Below are 26,309 nucleotides of genomic sequence, written 5' to 3'. Positions count from 1 at the left end.
AAGCCAAACCTTATTTATTTATGAATTTCCTAGTGAGGATGAGTTGACTAAATAAACTCACAAACTTTGCCTTTGAATATAAAAATAAAAGAACAAGAGTTCCAATGTCCCACGCGTTGCACATATTTGATCTATTCAAGGTACAAGGGCTAAAACTAAAAAAAGCATTTTTTTGTTAGTTCTATAAGACCTTTTATTAATATCTTAGAGAAACGAAGGCTTCATGATTTCCATTATAATTAATATTTCCAAGAGGAATAACTCAAAGACATTGCTGATATAAACTTATGATATAAGTTTCATAAAATTCTGGCGAGAATTGAACTTATGAGAGCGCTAACGATGCATTTTTTTCTTATAATCATTTTTTCCAAGGGGAATAACTCTTTCAAAATTTTTTAATCGGCACTGATTTTTGAACCAATCAAAGACATTGCTGATATAAACCTATGATTTAAGTTTCAGAAATTCTGGCAAGAATTGTACACATGAGAGCACTAACAATGTAATTTTCCATATAATTAATGATTCCAAGGTCATAACTGTTTCAAAAATAATTAATCAGCAGTGATTTTCGAACTCATCCCAAGAAATTGCTAATATGAACCTATGATATAAATAACTCATCATAGATACTAGGAATGAAATTTTGTATTTGCGGCAGACGCGCGTTTCGTCTACAAAAGACTCATCATTGACGCTCGAATCAATAAAAGTTAAAAAGGCAAAATAAAGTACATAGTTGAAGAGTTTGATAAGTTTCATAAAAATCTGGCAAGAATTGTACAAGTGATAGCACTAAAAAGACAAGACGGACGCACAGTATTTCTGTCGCAACCCGTTGCGCAGGGGACAATAAGGAGATAGGGTATGATTGTAAATTAGACAGCTGCCCACCAGTCCAATTATGTTGATATAAGCAACTACAGGCATCCACACATCCTTCAACAATGAGCAAAACCTATAACGTAAAGTCAGCTATAAAATGCCCCATCATGACAAAAAGTGCAACAATTCAAACACCCAATTTTATTTATGACAGACAGCAACTAACAACAACCACTGAATAACATTGCAATGTTCTTTTATAGACCATGACTAGCATGAAAAGGAATATTGAAATGCTAATATTACAATCAGATTCACCAAATGTCTGGATAATTTATAGTTCATATAAATATAGAAGTAATAAAACCATTATATAAAGTTAGATTTGGATAGTTTACATCTTACTGTATTCTATAAAATATCATCATGAAATCATATTGCTTCACATTTAAAACTTCCCAAAACTTGACCTTGAGAACTCAACCATTCAAGCAGGGTCACAACATACTTTGGAACTGAAGTTATGTGGTGACATCTACTACACATCATTTCCTGAAACTGAACCATCAACTTAACTACCGGTATATTTATGAACAATGTGATCATCTTTTTTGTCTTATGCCTTGGATAGTTCGACCTTAATGTATTATGTAGTGAGATTCCATGGTGATATCACATATACTTTACATCAAATTCCACTGAACAATGAAATTTGGGGTCAGAATATCCTATGGACATATAATTTGGGAAGTAGTTGACATGATGTATCACATATGATGTGAAGCAAACTGCCTTAAGCCTGAAACTAAAATGCAAACTTAACCTACAATGGGCAAAATCATACAAGAACTACAAGAAAGGTAAAAGATACCAAAGGGATATTCAAATTCAAAAGTCAATAAAATGCTCCGCAGGGCGCAGCTTGATACGACCGCAGAGTTCGAACCCTGAACAGTTGGGGGAAGTATGGACACAACATTCAAGCTTGATACAGCTTTGGATTTGGATTGTGATTAAATATTTGACACAGCATAGGTTTCTAACACAGATTGAATGTGGTCTAAGAACTTAAAAATTTTAAATTGGACATTCACCTATTATGGTCCAATATCCAAAATCTAAATACATGGTTAGATTCAGCATATCAAAGAACCCCAAGAATTCAATTTTTGATGAAATCAAACAAAGTTTAATTTTGGACCCTTTTGACCTCAATGTGGACAAAGTTGATAACGGGGCCCAAAAATCAAAAATCTAAATACATGGTTAGATTCAGCATATCAAAGAACCCTAAGAATTCAATTTTTGTTAAAATCAAACTAAGTTTAATTTTGGACCCTTTGGACCTTAATGTAGACCAATTTGAAAACGGAACCAAAAATTAAGAATCTAAATACACGGTTAGATTCGGCATATCAAAGAACCCCAATAATTCAATTTTTGATGAAATCAAACAAAGTTTAATTTTGGACCCTTTTGACCTCAATGTGGACAAAGTTGATAACGGGGCCCAAAAATCAAAAATCTAAATACATGGTTAGATTCAGCATATCAAAGAACCCCATATATTCAATTTTTGTTGAAATCAAACAAAGTTTAATTTTGGACCTCGATTTGGACCAACTTGAAAACTGGGCTCATAATCAAAAATCTAAATACATGTTTAGATTCAGCATATCAAAGAACCCTAAGAATTCAATTTTTGTTAAAATCAAACTAAGTTTAATTTTGGACCCTTTGGACCTCAATGTGGACCAATTTAAAAACGGGGCCCAAAATCCAAAAACTAAATACACGGTTAGATTCAGCATATTAAAGAACCCCATGAAATCAAGAATAAAACCCCATTGAAATTGGTCAAGAAATAAGCAATTTATAGGAAGTATCTTCTTTTGCACAATCCTGTGCTATTAAATATTTCTTGCTATTGCGCAATACTGTACAATTGACAATTTCTTGCTATTGCGCAATATTGTGCTATTGGATATTTCTTGCTATTGCGCAATACTGTGCAATTGAAGATTTCTTGCTATTGCGCAATACTGTGCAATTGAAGATTTCTTGCTATTGTGCAATACTGTGCAATTGAAAATTTCTTGCTATTGCACAATACTTATTATATAATAATTTACACATCCTGTTTGGTGTGTATCTCCTACCATATCATTATTATTTGATTTTAAATATAAATCAGAAATAACCAACTTAAAATGGAAAATTTTAAAAGAAACAAACTAGAGGCTCTAAAGAGCCTGTGTCGCTCACCTTGGTCTATGTGAATATTAAACAAAGGACGCAGATGGATTCATGACAAAATTGTGTTTTGGTGATGGTGATGTGTTTGTACATCTTAATTTACTGAACATTTTTCCTGCTTACAATTATCTCTATCTATAATTAACTTGGCCCAGTAGTTTCAGAGGAGAAGATTTTTGTAAAAGATTACTAAGATTTACGAAAAAATGGTTAAAAATTGACTATAAAGGGCAATAACTCCTAAAGGGGTCAACTGACAATTTCGGTCATGTTGACTTATTTGTAGATCTTACTTTGCCGACATTTATTGTTTTTTACAGTTTATCTCCATCTATAATAATATTCAAGATAATAACCAAAAACAGCAAAATCACCTTAAAATTACCAATTCAGGGGCAGCAACCCAACAACGGGTTGTCCGATTCATCTGAAAATTTCAGGGCAGATAGATCTTGACCTGATAAACAATTTTACTTCATGTCAGATTTGCTTTAAATGCTTTGGTTTTTGAGTTAAAAGCCAAAAACTGAATTTTACCCCTATGTTCTATTTTTAGCCGTGGCGGCCATCTTGGTTGGTTGACCAGGTCACTCCACACATTTTCAAAACTAGATAACCAAATGATGATTGTGGCCAAGTTTGGTTTAATTTGGCCCAGTTGTTTCAGAGGAGAAGATTTTTGTAAAAGATTACTAAGATTTACGAAAAATGGTTAAAAATTGACTATAAAGGGCAATTACTCCTAAAGGGGTCAACTGACCATTTCGGTTATATTGACTTATTTGTAAATCTTACTTTGCTGAACATTATTGCTGTTTACAGTTTATCTCTATCTATAATAATATTCAAGATAATAACCAAAAACAGCAAAATTTCCTTAAAATTACCAATTCAGGGGCAGCAACCCAATAACGGGTTGTCCGATTCATCTGAAAATTTCAGGGCAGATAGATCTTGACCTGATAAACAATTTTACTTCATGTCAGATTTGCTTTAAATGCTTTGGTTTTTGAGTTAAAAGCCAAAAACTGAATTTTACCCCTATGTTCTATTTTTAGCCGTGGCGGCCATCTTGGTTGGTTGACCAGGTCACGCCACACATTTTTAAAACTAGATAACCAAATGATGATTGTGGCCAAGTTTGGTTTAATTTGGCCACAGAGTTTCAGAGGAGAAGATTTTTGTAAAAGATTACTAAGATTTACGAAAAATTGTTAAAAATTGACTATAAAGGGCAATAACTCCTAAAGGGGTCAACTGACCATTTCAGTCATGTTGACTTATTTGTTAATCTTACTTTGCTGAACATTATTGCTGTTTACAGTTTATCTCTATCTATAATAATATTCAAGATAATAACCAAAAACAGCAAAATTTCCTTAAAATTACCAATTCAGGGGCAGCAACCCAACAACAGGTTGTTCGATTCATCTGAAAATTTCAGGGCAGATAGATCTTGACCTGATAAACAATTTTACTTCATGTCAGATTTGCTCTAAATGCTTTGGTTTTTGAGTTATAAGCCAAAAAATGAATTTTACCCCTATGTTTTATTTTTAGCTGTGGCGGCCATCTTGGTTGGTTGGCCGGGTCACGCCACACATTTTTTAAACTAGATAACCAAATGATGATTGTGGCCAAGTTTGGTTTAATTTGGCCCAGTTGTTTCAGAGGAGAAGATTTTTGTAAAAGATTACTAAGATTTACGAAAAATGGTTAAAAATTGACTATAAAGGGCAATTACTCCTAAAGGGGTCAACTGACCATTTCGGTTATATTGACTTATTTGTAAATCTTACTTTGCTGAACATTATTGCTGTTTACAGTTTATCTCTATCTATAATAATATTCAAGATAATAACCAAAAACAGCAAAATTTCCTTAAAATTACCAATTCAGGGGCAGCAACCCAATAACGGGTTGTCCGATTCATCTGAAAATTTCAGGGCAGATAGATCTTGACCTGATAAACAATTTTACTTCATGTCAGATTTGCTTTAAATGCTTTGGTTTTTGAGTTAAAAGCCAAAAACTGAATTTTACCCCTATGTTCTATTTTTAGCCGTGGCGGCCATCTTGGTTGGTTGACCAGGTCACGCCACACATTTTTAAAACTAGATAACCAAATGATGATTGTGGCCAAGTTTGGTTTAATTTGGCCACAGAGTTTCAGAGGAGAAGATTTTTGTAAAAGATTACTAAGATTTACGAAAAATTGTTAAAAATTGACTATAAAGGGCAATAACTCCTAAAGGGGTCAACTGACCATTTCAGTCATGTTGACTTATTTGTTAATCTTACTTTGCTGAACATTATTGCTGTTTACAGTTTATCTCTATCTATAATAATATTCAAGATAATAACCAAAAACAGCAAAATTTCCTTAAAATTACCAATTCAGGGGCAGCAACCCAACAACAGGTTGTTCGATTCATCTGAAAATTTCAGGGCAGATAGATCTTGACCTGATAAACAATTTTACTTCATGTCAGATTTGCTCTTAATGCTTTGGTTTTTGAGTTATAAGCCAAAAAATGAATTTTACCCCTATGTTTTATTTTTAGCTGTGGCGGCCATCTTGGTTGGTTGGCCGGGTCACGCCACACATTTTTTAAACTAGATAACCAAATGATGATTGTGGCCAAGTTTGGTTTAATTTGGCCCAGTTGTTTCAGAGGAGAAGATTTTTGTAAAAGATTACTAAGATTTACGAAAAATGGTTAAAAATTGACTATAAAGGGCAATTACTCCTAAAGGGGTCAACTGACCATTTCGGTTATATTGACTTATTTGTAAATCTTACTTTGCTGAACATTATTGCTGTTTACAGTTTATCTCTATCTATAATAATATTCAAGATAATAACCAAAAACAGCAAAATTTCCTTAAAATTACCAATTCAGGGGCAGCAACCCAATAACGGGTTGTCCGATTCATCTGAAAATTTCAGGGCAGATAGATCTTGACCTGATGAACAATTTTACCCCATGTCAGATTTGCTCTTAATGCTTTGGTTTTTGAGTTATAAGCTAAAAACTGCATTTTACCCCTATGTTCTATTTTTAGCCGTGGCGGCCATCTTGGTTGGTTGACCAGGTCACGCCACACATTTTTAAAACTAGATACCCCAATGATGATTGTGGCCAAGTTTGGTTAAATTTGGCCTAGTAGTTTCAGAGGAGAAGATTTTTGTAAAAGTTTACGGACGACGGACGACGGACGCAGGACGACGGACGCAAAGTGATGAGAAAAGCTCACTTGACCTTTCAGGTCAGGTGAGCTAAAAAGGAAAAAAAGAAAAAAAAGGAAAAAAAAATAAATCCCCCCCCAAAATTTTTTGAACCCCCATTATGATTCATCACCCCCAAACTCAATCCCAGCCTTCCCTTTGTGGTATGGTACCTTGCAGTACAATTTCAGAGAGATCCATACACTTGAACACAAGTTATTGTCTGGAAACTAGAAAAAAATGTGTTTTTTGGCCCCTTTTTGGCCCCAAATTCCTAAACGTTTAGGGCAATTACCCCCAAACTCAAACCCAGCTTTCCCTTTGTGATATGGAACCTTGTAGTACAATTTCAGAAAGATCCATACACTTACACACAAGTTATTGTCATGAAACTAGAAAAATGCTTGTTTTTTGCCCCTTTTTTGGCCCCTAATTCCTAAAATTTGGAGGCAATTACCCCCAAAATCAATCCCAGCATTCCTTTAGTGATATGGAACCTTGTGGTACAATGTCAGAGAGATCCATACACTAACACACAAGTTATGTCTGGAAGTTACAAAAATGCTTATTTTTGGCCCCTAATTCCTTTACTGTTATTACCATAACCCCCAAAATCAATTCCAACCTTCCTTTTGTGGTATTGAACCTTGTGGTAAAATTTCATAAAGATCCATTCACTTAAACTAAAGTTAGAGTGCGAAAACCAATGTGTCTTCGGACGACGCCAACGTCATACCAATATACGACCACAAAAATTTTTTTGCGGTCGTATAAAAACAAACTGACAATGCCATGGCAAAAAATGAAAAGAAAAACAATACACAAAACACTACAAAACTAAAGACTGAGCAACACAAACCCCACCAAAAGCCAGGAGGTGACCTCGGGTGCTCTGGAAGGGTAATCAGATCCTACTCCACATGTGGCACCCATCGTGTTGTTCATGTAAGTACAAAGCTGGTGATAAGTCTAATCCTTCGGTCACATATGAGGAAAAGAGGAACGGTCAACCAAATTGTGATGAAATATGTAAAATTTCGAAGAGATGATTTCAACTTCACTACTTAGAACCCTTGGTTCAATAGCTCCTTGTAAGCAGTAAACCTTTATCAGGGAAATCTTGAAAGGAAATGCAAGCTCTAGAATACCTGAGAGATATAATATTCCATATGCAGAAGTCTATGTACTGCTGCTTGACCAAAGCATTGTTAAAAATCTCATGAAACGGAAATACAAAACAAAACAAATTCAATGGTCTTTGAAACATTTATTCTTTAAAGTAACATTTACAATGTCCATGACCCATTTATCTGCACCTATAGAAACATAAGCAATTATTTGATTCATAGACTATAATAGGCACATTTTAGAAAAGAGTATTTCAATCATAGTGAGATTTCTTCTCAAGCTGTGCAATATTTTTTCCTATATCACAATGATACATAGAAGTTTATAAGATTTTATTATAGTTTGTTCATTACAACCAGTTACACAGTTTTTTTAAAATATATATAAAGCACTAAGCACTTAAAAACAACAGTTCATACAACCATATCCTATTATGAGTTTTCTGGTATAAATATTAAACCACAAGATCATATTTTTCCTTAGTATTTGGAAAACGAGTTGATCAAGATCTGAATAATATGCTTTTAAAAAATCTTAAAAAAATACAAGCATATATTGAATTATAACTCCGAAAGATTATCTGCAGGTAGCAAATTTAATTTAGTGCTTAGTATATTTTCCTTCTTTGTCTATACCTTAAAAAAATGTTTATACCTGTGAAACAGAATACCTTCCATATATCACAGAAAATATCACCATAGTCGAAGACATCATTCTTCATTTTAGGCATTAGACACGAAATGTTCAAGAATACTTTTGACTGCTTCTATATAGAATCACATAATTTTCTGTTAAATTTCAAACAAAGCTGGAAATGTAAATCCTATTCATAAATAAAGTACAAACATCCTTTTTAAATGCTCTGAATTATAAAATAATAAATTCCTAAGCAAAACAAAAACAGATATGAGTCAACAATGAAAATAAAAATTTGAATAATATATGAATACATCTATTGCTCACTATCAAGCCGATGAAAAATAAAGGGATTCAGGCAGGAAGGGGTATTGAAGGAAGATATTTGCACTAAAATAATACTGGCAAGATATAACAGTTTTAAAAAAAAGGTTGTTAGACATACAATAAAATCAGGGTCAATTCTGGTAATGTCCTTGCTCAGTGCACTACCCACTGTATTATAGAATCTTTAATAAAGCCAGTATCGTAACTCAATTATGAAGTTATTATTAACTACACTGACCATAAAAGCAATAAATTCATATGCTGCAATTTGTGGATGATGAAAACATATTTGCACAGATGCCTAAGGCTTATAATTTAAATTTTTCATTGCTGCAAATATACAAATAAGCTAGATATGCACAACAACTGTACATCATTTGAAGGTAAACACATGGTCACAACCAAAAAAACATTATTGCTAAAACTGAAAGTGACTAAACAGGACATTACTTCAACTTTACCTACAGAGGATGAAAGATAAATTTCCAAAACAGATCTTTTGTAGTAGTTAATTGTTTTCTCACAATTGTGAAATTTTAGTGACAACAAAGGTCACTTTAGAGCAATTATTTGACAAAATTGACAGAAGTGACCCTGACCTTACAGTGAATGTAACAGCATTCAATAAAACACTCCTGTATTAGATGATTATGACATGGTGATTGCTTCGATATAGTATTGAAAAATATATAAAAATTTGACAAAAACCTCTTACCATAGTACAAAATAATAAATTATGCTGTGAAAATGAACTAATCTACAAACATCATTTTATCTTATCATGCATTTTTATAGATTTACTTTCGAACCTTTGTAGTTTCCCAACTAAGGCCTTGCATATATATACATATTTTTTTTATTGAAGCCTTTATTATTTTGTCTATCAAAAATAATTTTTTTAATTATTTTTTACCTTTTGTAGTGTTTTTTTCCTCATCTTAGGCTATGCTAATATATATAAACCTTCGACAATCATTTTGTGCAAAATACACGTAGATCCATAAATCTTAATTGTTATTTACTCTTTCCATAATAATAGACTATTTTCATAATACCAACTTTTGACTCTGGATTTTTCAATTTTTCGACAGGTAACCTACTCTGTGGTAAGACATCCTGGTATCTGTTCAAGTAGGAGCAACCAAAAGAAGTAAAAAAAAAAAAATATATAATCGGTGCATTTTGGGGGGAAAGTTAACTGTTATCCGTTGACTTTGTGGTGTATAGAAAACATTAAACAGTTAAATACCCCCCTAAATTGTACCTATCGTAAGCTTCATTTTACTTCTTTAGGCTTTTACTTGACTGAGTACCAGGATGTCCTACCACAGAGAAGGTTACCTGTCTAAAATATTGAAACTACAGAATCAAAAGTTGGTATTATGAAAATAGTCTATTAGTTATTCTGCAATAAAATATAATCCATAAGCATACCCAATGTCTTTAATAAATTGAGGCTCCACTATTAACATATTTTAATTTTTCAAAGTCGGACCATTTTAAAACATAATCAATGTTGATCTTCCATTTCAATACAAAAAAAATATACTTTACTGTAAAATATGGTTTGGTTTTGTGGATGAACATGGGTGCCATTTTGTTTTCCATGAAATGAACATTATCTTAATGGTGTTTGAGTTATATTGTTTTAGAAATTTAAGACCTTCACATTTATATTGTTCTGTGATTTTAGTATAAATATATGATATTGCTTTATGTATTGGTAAACGGTTTGATTAAACTAAATTCAGTTTTCAACAATCAATTCATATCATACATAAATGCACTTTCTGGTATTTAGCCAGCACCAAACATACATGATTTCTGCCATTCAATACTTCACATAAACCAATTACTTAAAATCCAAACCCTGTAACCAACTTCTAAATTCTACAAGTGTAAACCCTTACATAAAACATCTGTATAATTTTGTCTTATTAACTGTTCAGTTACAGTATCACCAATATGTTTCAATCAACAGCAAGTAACAGCATTAACTCTGTATCAATCTGTTGTAATAATTATTTATTGACCACAGTGTCAAGGTATTTAGTATGAACTGCAGACAATTATCTTAATGTGAAATCCAAAAACAAAAAAAATGCATTGATCTAATATAGCCATGGGAGTTACCGTAAGGGTATTTCCCAAAAGCACAAATTTAATGCAAATTTTTAGGACTAAGTTAATTGCTATGATAATCATAACAAAGCACTAATTAAGGGACTGAACAAATATCTTTTTTTTTAATACAGACTGCTAAAATATTTAGAATTCATAAAATAACAGCCTAAATTTATAATACTTTCATTGTTGTTAAAGCATCATGGCAAATTATGGTTTCTTGCCAAATTATTTACAATGGCACTCTTCATATAGTCTCACAAAAAAATCTCCACTTTGTAAGCAAGGAAAACAAATTGCATATACTTTAAACACACCCTCTTACTAATAATGATAAAGTTTAGCTTTCATGATTTACATAAAATTTTTACATAAAATAAATAACAATCATTTACAAATTGGTTTTATGTACAATACTAAACAAAATTCTGAATAAGCATCAAATGAATGATTTAGTTGTATTTCTGCTCTAAATAACAAAATGCACCAAATAATGAAAAAAAAAAGTTTTGTGTCAAGGAACTCAAAGAGCCTTAATTTAAGTTCAAAGATATATAAATAATTGAAAAACACTCTTCAAATTTGCAAGCACTATAAAAATGCAATACCTTCTTACTTTAATCAGAATGAGTATCCACATCTTTTTAAATTACTAAGTTTTAAAATATCAATTTTGTATGTCCACTGATGTAGTATTATAAAATAATAAAAAACAAATTTGGTCATATGACTTGCAGTTTTGACTCATTCTAAAATGATACTCTTCCAAGATTTTGAATAATTTCATTATATCACACCAAATCGATAGTTTGGTATTAATTTATGACCTACAATAACATCAAGCAGCCTCTACAAGTACTTTGTACAGGAACTATTCACAGCAACTTCACATATAATATACAATAACATACATAAACAATTTAAAAATATTTCCTTGTAACTGGAATATTTCATCAGGGTTGGATACATATAGGAATTTCATGATTAAGAGTGTACATTCAATGAGAAAATGCCTCTAATTCATAATAAAACTTTCCTATTGTATCTTCATTAAAGAATATTTCAATAAATAGATGTTCCACATAACTTTATTGTTGCAGACATGAACATTTTATATATCTGTCAATATTTGGTATGTTATCTTGAAACAATTTCTTTTTGTTTCAAAAAAAATTATTTAGATCATTTTGACAAGTAGGAAATTGGCAGGGCCATATTTATGAAATCACATTATTTTGAATGGTACTTTAAAAAAAAATGCAAATAGGTAATCTTCCAAAAAAAAAAAAAAAAAAAAAAAAAAAGTTTCCCAACAGTAATGTGAAAACAATACAAATTTTGAAAAGGCCATTTGAACTTAAAAAAAGTTCTTTGGAAATTGTAAAAATCTGAAAACAAAAATTGTTCACATGCTTGTCTTTCAAACCGAGTGATATAACGGACTAACAAATAGATACAATAGGAAAGTTTTAATTCAGCACTAAACTCTATTGCACAATTATTTTATGTGAGCAAACTAACATTTCAGTGGTCAATACCCAAGAAGGTGCATATGAAAGTATAATTCTACATGAGTTTAACTTTACACATTGTGTAGAATCTAATATATAATCTCAACCAATGACTGATTTTTTTTTTACATGAAATGTTGAACTTCTAAATGCAAAAAATTGACTTCTTCCAATTATACAATCTTTTATTTGATCTATATTTTTTTTTCACATAATAACAAAAAAATGTACATCCTTTCAATATAACTGAATTAGGAAGTCTTTGAAAATTACTTTCGAATATGAGATGAAAGGAATAAAGGCAAGTTTTTTTTTCTAATGATATATTCTGTTTGAATTTATAGTAGTTATATTATAAAAGGTGCACTCAAACTAATGATGGAATGTGAACACACAAACAGTAAAACTTGTGAGACTTAAAAAAAGGTAATTGCCCAGAAAATTTAGTACACAGCGTGATTTTGTAAACATATTATGACAATGTGTAATGCCAAGCAGACTGACTAGATTCTACGTCCATGAAAACAAAAGATGTAACAAGAATATAACTTTGCACTTTAGCCTTTGACCTCTGAAGCATGTTCCCCAATGGCTACCCTGATGTCAAAGGGACATTACTCTTCTTGCCACTCACACAACCATGTTAATTTTTCAGGCTCATGAAATTTACATTTTCCCAGCTGTTATTTGTTTTCTTTGGGCATGATAGGAAATGGTAAACTTCACCAATGGTCCCTTTGGCATTTTATCGGCCGCTCGACCATGCTACTGACCATCACAGATATATATGTTTTTTTAAAGGGCCAGTGCTGTAGATTTTTATAATTGTCAAGAGTAACTAGAATTAAAGTGAGATCATGTGGCCGTACTATCAGGTCCATTAGGTTTTACTTCAGGTACAGTCTTCTTTGTTCGTTTCATTCTCTCTAATTCAGCAGCAGCATCTTGAGAAACGGCAGCTTTATCTGTCAAAATATAACATCATGATATCATTATGGATAAAATTACTGTAGATGTACAAATCAAATTTATAGCTGCTTCAAATCATTCACTTAACTTTTAAGATTTGCTAGAGCTAATCATTCACAAAAGAAAGGACTTTCCTTCGATTTCTTTATCTAGATGTTTTGACTAATTCAAACAAATAATGCGATTGCATTTTTTGTCAAAAAAGAGAAAATCAGCTTATCCTAAGACAACTCGCCCTTAGCTTTAAGAAAATAAAAGGATTTAACACTTAATAATAACGAGCTTCAGATTTATCTAAAAAGCATAAAGAAAAATATAATATCAAAATTATATAAAAGATATTAAAATAAGATTGCTCTTTTCACATCAATGTCTAGATAAAAAGGTATTAACAAAAATACCAAACTCCAATGTAACAAAATCAAATGCTCAACTAAGCTACTTTTCCATTTTTGACTACAGATAATACAAGTGAGAGCAAACACTAAGAAATATAATAAATTTTCTTGTTTGAAAATAATTAAGTTTTTTCACTATGTTTATAGATGCTATGCAGATATTTTTTAAACAGAATTAGTAAAACTTAAACATCTCACCACATTGTTTGTCAGGAAAAAGATACATTATTTCGTTAATTAAAGTCACAATTTTGTCTATTGTAAACAATCTCATTAACAAATACACCCAATAATTTTTGAAGTGAAGTACCTAAGTAACAATTTAGGTAATAATATAATTCAAACTTAATTCAAGCATTTATTTTTTAATTTCTAATTCTTTTAATTTCATTTAGACTATATTTCATCTTGAGAGCTGTACCATGAAAGTTTTAAGCAGGAGTAAACACACTCTTACTATTCTGAATGAATATTGTTTATCTTTTTCTAGCTTCTAAACTTGTGATAATTTTTTTAGACCTGCTCTAAAACCAAGAAGAAGCCACAAATGAACATGTGGTTCAAAAATCAAATTGTAACAGAATAACTTTTTTAGTTTTCAGAATCTTTATAAATTTAATTTACCAGACTTAACTGCAAGTTTAACTCCTAAAGTTTCATTAATTTTCATCAGCACCAATTTTTGTGGTTTGAGGAAGAATTGAAATTGGTAGACAATGCATTCCTTGATTATTAAAAATTCTGCACATCAGCTTATACTGAATTTGTTTTGTTGAAAACTATATTATCTGGTTCACTTTTACCTAGAAAATCCATGGAAACTTGTACACCATAAATAATATAATGAATCCACAGAAGTTATGATTTCTAGGTTATATTTCCTTTGAACTACAACAGCTAAAAAAAAGTCTGAATATCTTTTAAGCAAGAGAGAAAAGAGCATGTGTCAATGGCATAGGACACAGATGCCGAAACCACCAAAAGATAACTTAATTGGTAAATAAGTCATTTGGAATATGTAAAATATTCACATAAAGACTACAAAATTTTATCTCAGTTGAGTGGTCAAAACCATAGTGGTAAAATTTCAAAAGAATTGGTAGAGAAAATCTTGAAGTTGTTTGACCCCTAATCAATTAGCATAACAGGACAGACAAAGACAGAATATGTCAAGATAGAACTTAGGTATCTCATATTAACGATTTTAAAAAGCTTTGGACAAGACTAACTTAAAGAATTGAAGAGGAGTCAAAACAGGACTGACAGAAGAAGACAAACAAAAGTAGCACTTACTGCCCTGTTGCTTTATGACACGGGCAAAAATTCTGCAAAGTTGTCCTCATTTAAAGCACATAAAAGTCACACCTGCTACTCAGACATAGAAGGCAAAAACTCCCCAGAACCTTATTTTTTAATATAAGAGTATATTTAAAAAGAAAAACTATTTGTACATATGATATTATGCACCACTCACACTATCACTGTGAAATCTGGGTTAAAATCCTTAATTGGTATACATTTTTAAAACTTCACTAAACTATATGGTAAACTACCTAAACCAAAACTTTACTCTAATATGGGACAGACAAACAGACAGAAGCACACATCAGAAAACATATTGCCCCTTATTATCATAGGTAGGGCAAAAAATATGAAAATCTGAACTTATTTTTGCAAATAACAAACAAACATCACTTTTTTCAAAAGGCTTATGTATCTTTATGTGTTATTGTAACTAATCTACATTTTCCCCAAATTACTAAGTAATAGTTTAATAAAATGGTCAGTTTAAATCTATAAATAAGTGTACAATTGATTAATTTCTCCTTTAGTTAATGAAGCATAAAGGTTAAAGAACACACCAACCATTAACAGTCAGTACACTCAATAAAAAATTAATACTATATAAAACAAAATTTAAGCTGTCACATTGTTCATGTGCCTGTCCCCAGTCCGGAAACTAATATAAGTGATTTTATAAGTGATATTTTAATGTTTTTTTTTTGTATTTAAGGGAATTAAGTGTTAAAGGCAGATCTTTGAAAGTTTTTGTAATACACTGGAAAAAAAAGTCTGATAAATTGTGTAGAAACTTGTCTACAGTTAAAGACTGTATGTTATACTCTATTCTTTTTTTTGTCGTCACGACCATGATGGTATGCTGTCTGATTTATACATTTTAATTCCAATAACACAATTAATAAAATGCTCCGCAGGGCGCAGCTTGATACAACCGCAGAGGTCGAACCCTGAACAGTTGGGGCAAGTATGGACATAACATTCAAGCTTGATACAGCTTTGCATTTGGATTGTGATTAAATATTTGACACAGCATAGGTTTCTGACACAGAATGAATGTGGTCTAAGAACTTAAAAATTTTAAATTGGACATTCACCTTTTATGGTCCAATATCCAAAATCTAAATACATGGTTAGATTCAGCATATCAAAGAACCCCAAGAATTCAATTTTTGATGAAATCAAACAAAGTTTAATTTTTGGACCCTTTTGACCTCAATGTGGACAAAGTTGATAACGGGGCCCAAAAATCAAAAATCTAAATACATGTTTAGATTCAGCATATCAAAGAACCCTAAGAATTCAATTTTTGTTAAAATCAAACTAAGTTTAATTTTGGACCCTTTGGACCTTAATGTAGGCCAATTTGAAAACGGAACCAAAAATTAAAAATCTAAATACACGGTTAGATTCGGCATATCAAAGAACTCCAATAATTCAATTTTTGATGAAATCAAACAAAGTTTAATTTTGGACCCTTTGGACCTCAATGTGGACCAATTTAAAAAGGGGCCCAAAGTCCAAAAACTAAATACACGGTTAGATTCAGCATATTAAAGAACCCCAAGAATTCAAGAATAAAACCCCATTAAAATTGGTCAAGAAATAAGCAATTTATACGAAGTATCTTCTTTTGCACAATACTGTGCAATTAAATATTTCTTGCTATTGCGCAATACTGTACTATTGACAATTTCTTGCTATTGCGCAATATTGTGCTATTGGATATTTCTTGCTATTGTGCAATACTGTGCAATTGAAGATTTCTTGCTATTGCGCAATACTGTTCTATTGACAATTTCTTGCTATTGCGCAATATTGTGCAATTGAAGATTTCTTGCTATTGTGCAATACTGTGCAATTGAAAATTTCTTGCTATTGCACAATACTTATTATATAATAATTTACACATCCTGTTTGGTGTGTATCTCCTACCATATCATTATTATTTGCTTTTAAATATAAATCAGAAATAACCAACTTAAAATGGAAAATTTTAAAAGAAAAAAAAAAGGAAAAAAAGAAAAAGAAGGAAAAAAAAAAAATCCCCCCCCCAAATTTTTTGAACCCCCTTATGATTCATCACCCCCAAACTCAATCCCAGCCTTCCCTTTGTGGTATGGTACCTTGCAGTACAATTTCAGAGAGATCCATACACTTGAACACAAGTTATTGTCTGGAAACTAGAAAATGTGTTTTTTGCCCCTTTTTGGCCCCTAATTCCTAAAATGTTGAGGCAATTACCCCCATCATCAATCCAAGCCTTCCCTTTGTGGTATGGTACCTTGCAGTACAATTTCAGAGAGATCCATAAACTTGAACACAAGTTATTGTCTGGAAACTAGAAAATGTGTTTTTTGCCCCTTTTTGGCCCCTAATTCCTAAAATGTTGAGGCAATTACCCCCATCATCAATCCAAGCCTTCCCTTTGTGGTATGGTACCTTGCAGTACAATTTCAGAGAGATCCATAAACTTGAACACAAGTTATTGTCTGGAAACTAGAAAAAATGCTTATTTTTTGGCCCCTTTTTGGCCCCCAATTCCTAAACGTTTCGGCAATTACCCCCAAACTCAATTCCAGCTTTCCCTTTGTGATATGGAACCTTGTAGTACAATTTCAGAAAGATCCATACACTTACACACAAGTTATTGTCATGAAACTAGAAAAATGCTTGTTTTTTGCCCCTTTTTTTGGCCCCTAATTCCTAAAATTTAGAGGCAATTACCCCCAAAATCAATCCCAGCATTCCTTTTGTGATATGGAACCATGTGGTACAATGTCAGAGAGATCCATACACTAACACACAAGTTATGTCTGGAAATTACAAAAATGCTTATTTTTGGCCCCTAATTCCTTTACTGTTGGTCCCATAACCCCCAAAATAAATCCCAACCTTCCTTTTGTGGTATTGAACCTTGTGGCAAAATTTCATAGAGATCCATTCACTTAAACTAAAGTTAGAGTGTGAAAACCAATGTGTCTTCGGACGACGCCGGACGACGCCAGAGGACGCCAACGTCATACCAATATACAACCACAAAATTTTTTTTGCGGTCGTATAAAAATGGTTGTCCAGTACAAAAACTATCACACAAAAAGAAATTCAGCTAACTCTATGTAGCCTATTTCCATGCAGATTAAGCAGAGTACAAGCACATACTTAAAGCCTACAATCTCTATTTACCTCGGGTCCGTAATTTTACGTCCCCATCTAAGGCTGCATGCAGACTAATTCTGGTAGGATTTCCACCTAAACCTAAAACCATGCCAAGCAGACATGAAACAAAGCCAAACTGCTTTAGTATTTGCTCTGTAGATTTCTAGTCATTGTTCAAAAATAATTATAACTCTCTTTTGGCCAGATGAGCTATAAGCAAAAGCTTTTTTTATTCACCATTCTGTTTTGCTTTAAAGATGGTTTGAAATGTCAGCAGAAATTAAAAAAATTTCTTTCACCACCAAAAACAAGAACAAAAAAAAACAAAAAACAAACAAATCAAAAGAAAAAAAAATCTGGGATTTAATTTAAAGATCTATATGTTACCTGGTGTTGTAGGTGAATTTGCTAGTATGTAAGTAAACAGATTTATAACTAAAGACCAACATAAATGTTTTGATTAACAAGAAAAATGACAACAATAAAACATGCATGTAAGAAACATTTCAACATTCATGCTGAAGTCCATACATGTTATGGTATGGATCTAATTAATCTATTATACTGGTTTTTTTTTCAAATCAAAATTTTGTAACTTCATTTTCTTTTTCAATTGTAAATTTATGTAGATAATTACTATATGATAGAGTGGATAAGAAGTACAGTCAGATGGGACATAAAGTCCCAATCTTCTGAGAAAACAAATACATTGCAGGGGATTTTTAAGAAATTTGCATTTAGAAAAGCAAAAAAATATATTCAAAAGAGCTTAGGATAAAAAGTTCTGTACAAAATATATTCATTTGCAAATATCCCAAGATTATCAGAATCTAGAACTTGCAACAGATCAAGACAAACAAGAGGCTGTCAGAGTGACGGCAAACCGGATTTCCTGCAGAGGTCGAACCCTGAACAGTTGAGCAAGTATGGACACAACATTTAAGCTTAAAACAGCTCTGAATTTGGATTGTGATTGAATATTTGACTCAGCATAGGTTTGTGACACAAAATGAATGTGGTCAAAGAACTGAAAAATTTGAAATTGGACATTTACCTATTATGGTCCAATATCCAACATCTAAGTACATTGTTAGAATCAGCATATCAAAGAACCCCAAGAATTCAATTTTTGATAAAATCAAACAAAAGTTTAATTTAGGACCCTTTGGACCATTAAATGTTAATGAACAGACACTGTTTGGCAGCTGCCCGCCCGCCATACATCCTCAAATCAATAACCGATTTTTCCTTCGAAAATCCGGTTAAAAATTCTTACCAAATGGATTCAGTTCGTTTTGAGAAATTTTTCTGTCTCAACCTTCCTCCCACAATAACTAATATGCTCATTCAATAAGGCCACCATAAATTGCAAAATATGGAGAAAAAGGTTGCATAGTTTGTTGTTATTCCAGCAGGTGCAAATCAAGAATTTTTTCTCGTTAAAAAAGAGGAAAAACCTACAACTAAGAACAGTTGAATCCACAGGGTTAGAATGAAAAATAAAGACGGTTCTACAATAAGATGAGTTGTATTCAATCTTAATGCTTCTTTCAGATCACACATTCAGCATTAGATATTTAAGATTTCTAAATAAACTATCCTTTCCAGAAACTAACCTGCTTTATTTCCAGCTACAGGTGTGCCTCCTTTAGGATTTTTATTCAGTAGACTGTTGAAGAAATTAGCCAGCATTCCTTCACTTCCAGGTGCTGTACCGGGTTTTGCCCCCTCCATCTGAAATCACAATTCAGTAGAAAACTGTATTACGAATAAAAACCATTAAAAATAGTTTAATGATACTTAGAAAACACTAACTTAAGTATCTCTTTCATATATACTAAAGGGCAGAATTCTTAAATGGTGTTCAATGATTCAGATAGAATTGCATCTTTTTTTTAAATCATGATTCTATGATATCTTCAAGACTTTGAATCCTCTTTTATCCATAACTAATTTTGTGCTGAAAATAGTATCAGTGTCAACACCAATTGCTGAAAAAAAACTTCTGTAAATTCAGAAATTAATGTGAAGTTTTATTTATAAAAAAAAAATGGAACAGGTTTAATCAAAATAATTAGACCTCGCATTATATTTTTTCTGGTAATAATCTATTACAATATGTATAGGAATAATATTGATTCATCTGACATTATCGATAGTTGTGGGAAATTGTATTCACAGTAACTGATATATGAAATAGTTAACATTATTGCAATCAGATGCTGGTTTAAATTTATTAAAAGTTTTAATAAATTGTTATATTACACCAAATTCCAAATATAAACCATACAAAACCAAATAAGTTTTAGTGTTATGTTGTATTTAATACTTAAATCCACATTTTCACCAATAATAACACAACTCTGTAATTTTGTTATTTGTATCTGTTTTATACAGGGTTTATGCACCAACTCCACATTACAAAACACACATATTTTAATAGTAACATCTTTTAAGCACACATTAAAACTAACCTTTCTCTATATAAAATACAAAATGAAATTTTGGTTTTGAGACTTCTACTCTGATGATTATGACTTTTTCATAGAAATAATACAGGATAGATTTGAGAAGGTAAAGTATAAACACATCTTCTATGACAATTTAACCACAGATTTGATTGTCATGAGCATTATGTATTTTTTATAATATTATACATTTTCCGTATATATACAATGTATATATATATATATATATTCCCTAAATTCAATGGATACATTTTTAATTGTTTATTTTTTTTTTGATATGTTTTATGCTTGTCCATAAAAAAACATGTCAGCTTGAACCCTTTTGAATACCTAATGTTTCTGAAAACCTAAACTAAGTAATAACAGAAGAAACTATAATTCTAAATTTCACAGTAACTATACAGTGATGCAAACATGTGTATTTTCTTTTATAAATATTACTGCCTTAATTCTAACAACTATACTGTAGACAATAGCATTCTACAATTTCTACCTAAAAAGTGTATATTAACAGCAACTGAGCAAGAGGAGTTGTCTATGTATGTACATTCTTAAGAGAAGATGCAGAGTGGCAAACCATTCAAAAAGTTTCATAAGAAATAATTTTCAAATTTTAAGGTTTTTCAATACAAAATGTGACACAAAACACTATTTGTATTGTAAATAAATGGACAGTTATTACTTCATTTTTTCAGGTTGCAACATACTCATGTATGATAAGAAAGAGTGAAATTCTATTTTTAAAAGGATTAAAGGCATTTTGTGGTATGGTATAAAGATATAAAGTTACAAATCAAGATATATATCAAATAATTGTATATAAAAGACACCTTGAGCTATTTCAAATTTCTTTTTTGAATTGTTTGTTATCTTGTAGCATTACATCAACTGTTCAACAGCTTATTTGCGGTAGAAAACAATGATATTTATCTTAGGCCAGTTGCAAGATGCTTTAGAAGTTATCTATTGATTAAATTTGAAGTTAATAAAATGCTCAGCTGGGGTGCAGCTTGATACGACCGCAGAGGTCGAACCCTGAACATTTGGGGCAAGTATGGACACAACATTCAAGCTTGATACAGCACTGAATTTGGATTGTAATTAAATATTTGACACAGCATAGGTTTCTGACACAGAATGAATGTGGTCTAAGAACTTAAAAATGTTTAATTTACCTATTCAAACCATATCATTATTATTTGCTTTTATATATAAATCAGAAATAACCAATTTAAAATGGAAAATTTTAAAGAAAAAAAAGGAAAAAAAAATCCCCCCCCTCAATTTTTTGAACCCCCATATGATTCATCACCCCCAAACTCAATCCCAGCCTTCCCTTTGTGGTATGGTACCTTGCAGTACAATCTCAGAGAGATCCATACACTTGAACACGTTATTGTCTGGAAACTAGAAAAATGCTTGTTTTTTGGCCCCAAATTCCTAAACGTTTAGGGCAATTACCCCCAAACTCAAACCCAGCTTTCCCTTTGTGATATGGAACCTTGCAGTACAGTTTCATAAAGATCCATACACTTACACACAAGTTATTGTCCTGAAACTAGAAAAATGCTTGTTTTTTTGCCCCTTTATGGCCCCTAATTCCTAAAATTTTGAGGGAATTACCCCCAAAATCAATCCAAGCCTTCCCTTTGTGCTATGGTACCTTGCAGTACAATTTCAGAGAGATCCATACACTTGAACACAAGTTATTGTCTGGAAACTAGAAAATGCTTATTTTTGGCCCCTTATTCCTAAACATTTTGGGCAACTACCCCTAAACTCAATTCCAGCTTTCCCTTTGTGATATGGAACCTTGCAGTACAATTTCATAAAGATCCATACACTTACACACAAGTTATTGTCATGAAACTAGAAAAATGCTTGTTTTTTGCCTTTTTGGCTCCTTATTCCTAAAATTTTGAGGCAATTACCCCCAAAATCAATCCCAGCATTCCCTTTGTGATATGGAACCTTGTGGTGCAATGTCAGAGAGATCCATACACTAACACACAAGTTATGTCTGGAAGTTACAAAAATGCTTATTTTTGGCCCCTAATTCCTTAACTGTTGAAACCATAACCCCCAAAATCAATCCCCACCTTCCTTTTGTGGTATTGAACCTTATGGTAAAATTTCATAGAGATCCATTCACTTAAACTAAAGTTAGAGTGCGAAAACTAATGTGTCTTCGGACGACGACGATGACGATGCCAACGTCATACCAATATACGACCGCAATAAAAAGGTGGTACAATGTATTTAAAATTTTTTGTTTGAACTTAATTGAGACATTGTACAAAATATTTCCAACATTTTCAGCATTTTCCTTGTGGTGTTTCCTATATATGTTAAAAATTGAACAGTTATAGTAAAAAAATATAGACGAGTGTGTTTATAAGTTCAAGTTATCAGACTCTTGTTATCTTGAGGAAATAAAAATGTTAATAGTTGGACATTATTTTGTGAATATTTTTAACATCTTTTCAAAAAGGTTTTAAATTCGACAACTATTCAGATGGGGAATGGGATAATATATGTAGACTAAGAAGTGGAACAGTTATCACAAGATAACATGCCAGCAGTGATATACATGCTGTATATATATATATACAGGCTACAGAATTAGTAAAGACACGTTATGTTGTTTAGTACGCAGACTTACCAGGCGCTACAGGAAATAAACATAAAATACTAATGTCAACAAAAATATATGGAAACAAATCATAACAAACAGTAACAAAATATAACAAACACAAACAATAACTCTTGACTAAGATACCATCATTGTTTGCTTAATTCTGGTGTTTTTATTATTTTAATTTTTCTTTTTATTTTGCCATAGAATATTTTGAAATAAAATTCCAAGTTCCAAATTTTTTTGCAAACTGATGACTATCTAGAGTATAATGTTTATTCACAATTATTATTACAAAAAACAAACAAAATGCATGTTAGATATAAATAAATAAAAAAACTGGTTTTACAAAATAAAATTTTAAATCTTTTCTAATCGTTCTTTTTTTGTGAAAGAAAATGTCACTTTTCAATCATGGTTGAAAATTTAAAATATACTCCATTAAAACACTTACTAAAGCTAAATATACACTAGTCATTTTCAGACATAAATATTTTTCATTTGATTGCAAATATAAAGTGCTTACAGTGAATTACAAAATGCTGAAGATAGTGGATTCTGAATGGTCTTCCTAGTCAAAAGCCGACAATCTCACTGAGGTCTACTGACACTCTACATGTTAAAACTGTGAGTAAGTAATATTGCCTACTGGCTAACAAGTCATACCACATTTTATTTGAACTTTTCAATCCATATTAATCTTACAACAATAAGGTGAAATGTTTCACACCATTTAATTGAATATAAAACTAAGGAAAAATGACTTAAATTTACAAATTTGTAATATACTGTTACATTCAAATCATTGCAAGAAACAAAGAGTTAAACCAGAAGATTTAACTGTTAACCCTTCCCCATTATAAGCAGTCTCAAGTTATAACAATATTTTTCCAAAACAAAATACTTATATACCTTCTGCATTTTGTAATATACTGTTACATTCAAATCATCATAAGTGATGTGTGCCTGACCATGATATATCTATGGTGACTAACCTTTTTAGGTGATGCTGTAGACTGTGGTGTCGTCTGTTGTTGTCTTGGCGGAGTGGTTGTAGATGTACCTGCTGGTGGCCGCTGAGGAGATTCCTGCAAATTTTTTGTTAATGTTAATTTGCTGCAGTTTTGCTTGTTTTAAGATAATTTAAATAAATACTCCAAAACTGAGCTATCAAATTATTCTTACAAAACAGATCATGTAGTTTTCATCCACCAAATTCAGGCGACTCTCAAGCAATCAATCTAATCAAAGATAGAGTTAAATGTTAAATTTGTACTTTTGAGCTAGATGTCACATTTAAGTTAGAATATAGTTTTCAAAAATATGTATAAATGATAACCGAGTATGATTTTCCTTATTCCTTTAACTTGATTAAAATATTACGTTTCCTGAATAAATGCTATCTTAACTTACTGGTTAAAATGTTACAGTATGAATATTTTGCAATCTCATTAAAATACAGATCTTGAGTCCAAGTTTTGCTTACATGGATCTGAAAATGCTCCATTCTACTTTCTGTCTTAACAACCTTTCAGGGTCCTCAGGTTTTGTCGTAATAAGCACTTATAAAAATTTGAAGGCAGAAATTTCATTGCTTGATATAAAATTTATCAAAACAGAAAGAAGGAAGGGGTAGTGTTGGATCAAAGTAAGCAAAGCTTAGGCACAGGATCTGTTTTTTAATCAGATTGAATATTTTAATTCTTTTAAGCAGTTGAGGCAAAATTTGTTCATTAAAATACCAACCCCTCCTGGGCCTGGTGCTGGAGTTTTATTTAATGTAGTTTGTTGTTTCAGTAAGAATACTTGTTCATCTTCTACTGCTACTTCTGCATCTCTCTGGATTTGCTGTAAAAAAAAGAATTTGTTGTATTTTTAGCTCTTCAATGTTTTTTTAAAGGATAATCAAATTCATATCAAGGAAAATTGTCCTTCCCAGTTTTTTACAGTATGCAAACTATAAAGCATGTTTTTAATGAACAGGAACCCTTCTGCAAAAACATCGACCAATACCACATGGTTATTGCGAACCAAATGAAACTCTTCCACAATGTCACAAAGACATCTCCTCTTGGTCAAGGTATTCAAACTTTTGGCAGTTCAATTGTCCCATTCAATTAATACAATAGCTATTGTTCTCTGTGTAGTTTATTCACTGGAACCTTTAAATTTCTTCTGAGAGAAATCCATCACTCATTGATTAATTTACTTGAAGCAAACATTATCTTTTAAGTAGATGAAATAAAATGCTCTGCTGGGCGCAGCTTGATACGACCGCAGAGGTCGAACCCTGAACAGTTGGGGCAAGTATGGACACAACATTCAAGCTTGATACAGCTCTGAATTTGGATTGTGATTAAATATTTGACACAGCATAGGTTTCTGACACAGAATGAATGTGATCTTAGAACTTAAAAAATTTTAATTTACCTATTCAAACCATATCATTATTATTTTCTTTTATATATAAATCAGAAATAACCAACTTAAAATGGAAAATTTTAAAGAAAAAAAAAAAGAAAAAAAGGAAAAAAAAGAAAAGAAAAGGAAACCCCCCCCCCCCCCCCCCAAATTTTTTGAACCCCCCTTATGATTCATCACCCCCAAACTCAATCCCAGCCTTCCCTTTGTGGTATGGTACCTTGCAGTACAATTTCAGAGAGATCCATACACTTGAACACAAGTTATTGTCTGGAAACTAGAATCAAAGCACTGTAAGCGCTGAAGGCAGTTAACCAAAAACCAAGGCAAACGTAATTATGAAAACTGTGGCAGTGTTGCTTCAAATTTTTTTTTCAGATTTGAAAGAACAAACATTAAACATTCGTATATTGTACATTTATGTTTATTTAATGAATTGATTATTAAGGCAAATTAATTAATATTTTATCAAGGTTTTCTAAAGCAACGCATATATCAATGTATATTTTTAATGGCGAGTCTGCAGTGGTACAAGTTCGCAATGATTGCAGGTGTTCTAGTTGGTAGTTAACGTTGGTACCAGTTGACTTTTAGTGGTACAAGTTGATGTAATTGTATGAATGGACTTGCTTCCCTGGAAGGAACACTGAGTTTGGGTTCTACAGTACAAAAGTTATGAGACACAAATCAGACAAATGTTTACTACTACAGGGATCAAAGGTGAGGTCTGACTGCCCTGACCATAGTAAATGTAAATGACCCCCACCTTCACCCCAAGTCCGTGATATCACTCCATACCAAGTTTGGAATAAAATGACAGGTGATTATAAAAGAGGGACAAAAAGATACCAGAGGGACAGTCAAACTCATAGATCGAAAACAAACTGACAACGCCATGGCCAAAAATAAAAATAAAAAACA

General features: G+C 31.8%; 1 protein-coding gene and 1 long non-coding RNA gene across 16 annotated transcripts in view; one reads left to right on the top strand and one right to left on the bottom strand.

Moving 5' to 3' along the window:
- LOC127701157 (cytoplasmic dynein 1 light intermediate chain 2-like) overlaps positions 1-26,309 on the bottom strand; it is a 722,868-nt gene that overhangs the window by 671,439 nt on the left and 25,120 nt on the right. For 4 of the 15 annotated variants that reach the window (XR_007981847.1, XR_007981841.1, XR_007981846.1 and 1 more), the window contains exons 9-12: positions 24,714-24,815; positions 23,963-24,055; positions 22,453-23,000; positions 17,473-17,621 (exon numbers count right to left, since the gene is read on the bottom strand). Coding sequence is in view for 4 of the 15 variants with exons in the window: in XM_052204974.1 (XP_052060934.1) it covers positions 12,895-13,004; positions 17,892-17,963; positions 19,481-19,598; positions 23,963-24,055; positions 24,714-24,815 (495 nt within the window). In the remaining 11 variants the exon portion in view is untranslated. Of the gene's footprint in view, positions 1-3,052; positions 6,811-7,565; positions 13,005-17,472; positions 17,622-17,891; positions 17,964-18,251; positions 18,273-19,480; positions 19,599-21,619; positions 23,001-23,962; positions 24,056-24,713; positions 24,816-26,309 lie in introns of those variants that run through there. The other 11 variants (XR_007981845.1, XR_007981844.1, XR_007981843.1 and 8 more) reach the window with 10 other exon arrangements.
- On the top strand, positions 1,719-21,495 carry LOC127701216 (uncharacterized). The gene is made up of 2 exons (XR_007981880.1): positions 1,719-1,863; positions 21,456-21,495. It is a non-coding gene; the product is annotated as an uncharacterized LOC127701216 (long non-coding RNA).

Source organism: Mytilus californianus, unplaced genomic scaffold (genome assembly GCF_021869535.1).
Source record: "Mytilus californianus isolate M0D057914Y unplaced genomic scaffold, xbMytCali1.0.p SCAF_5, whole genome shotgun sequence".
Taxonomy (NCBI): domain Eukaryota; kingdom Metazoa; phylum Mollusca; class Bivalvia; order Mytilida; family Mytilidae; genus Mytilus; species Mytilus californianus.
This window is presented reverse-complemented; position numbering and strand designations above follow the sequence as displayed.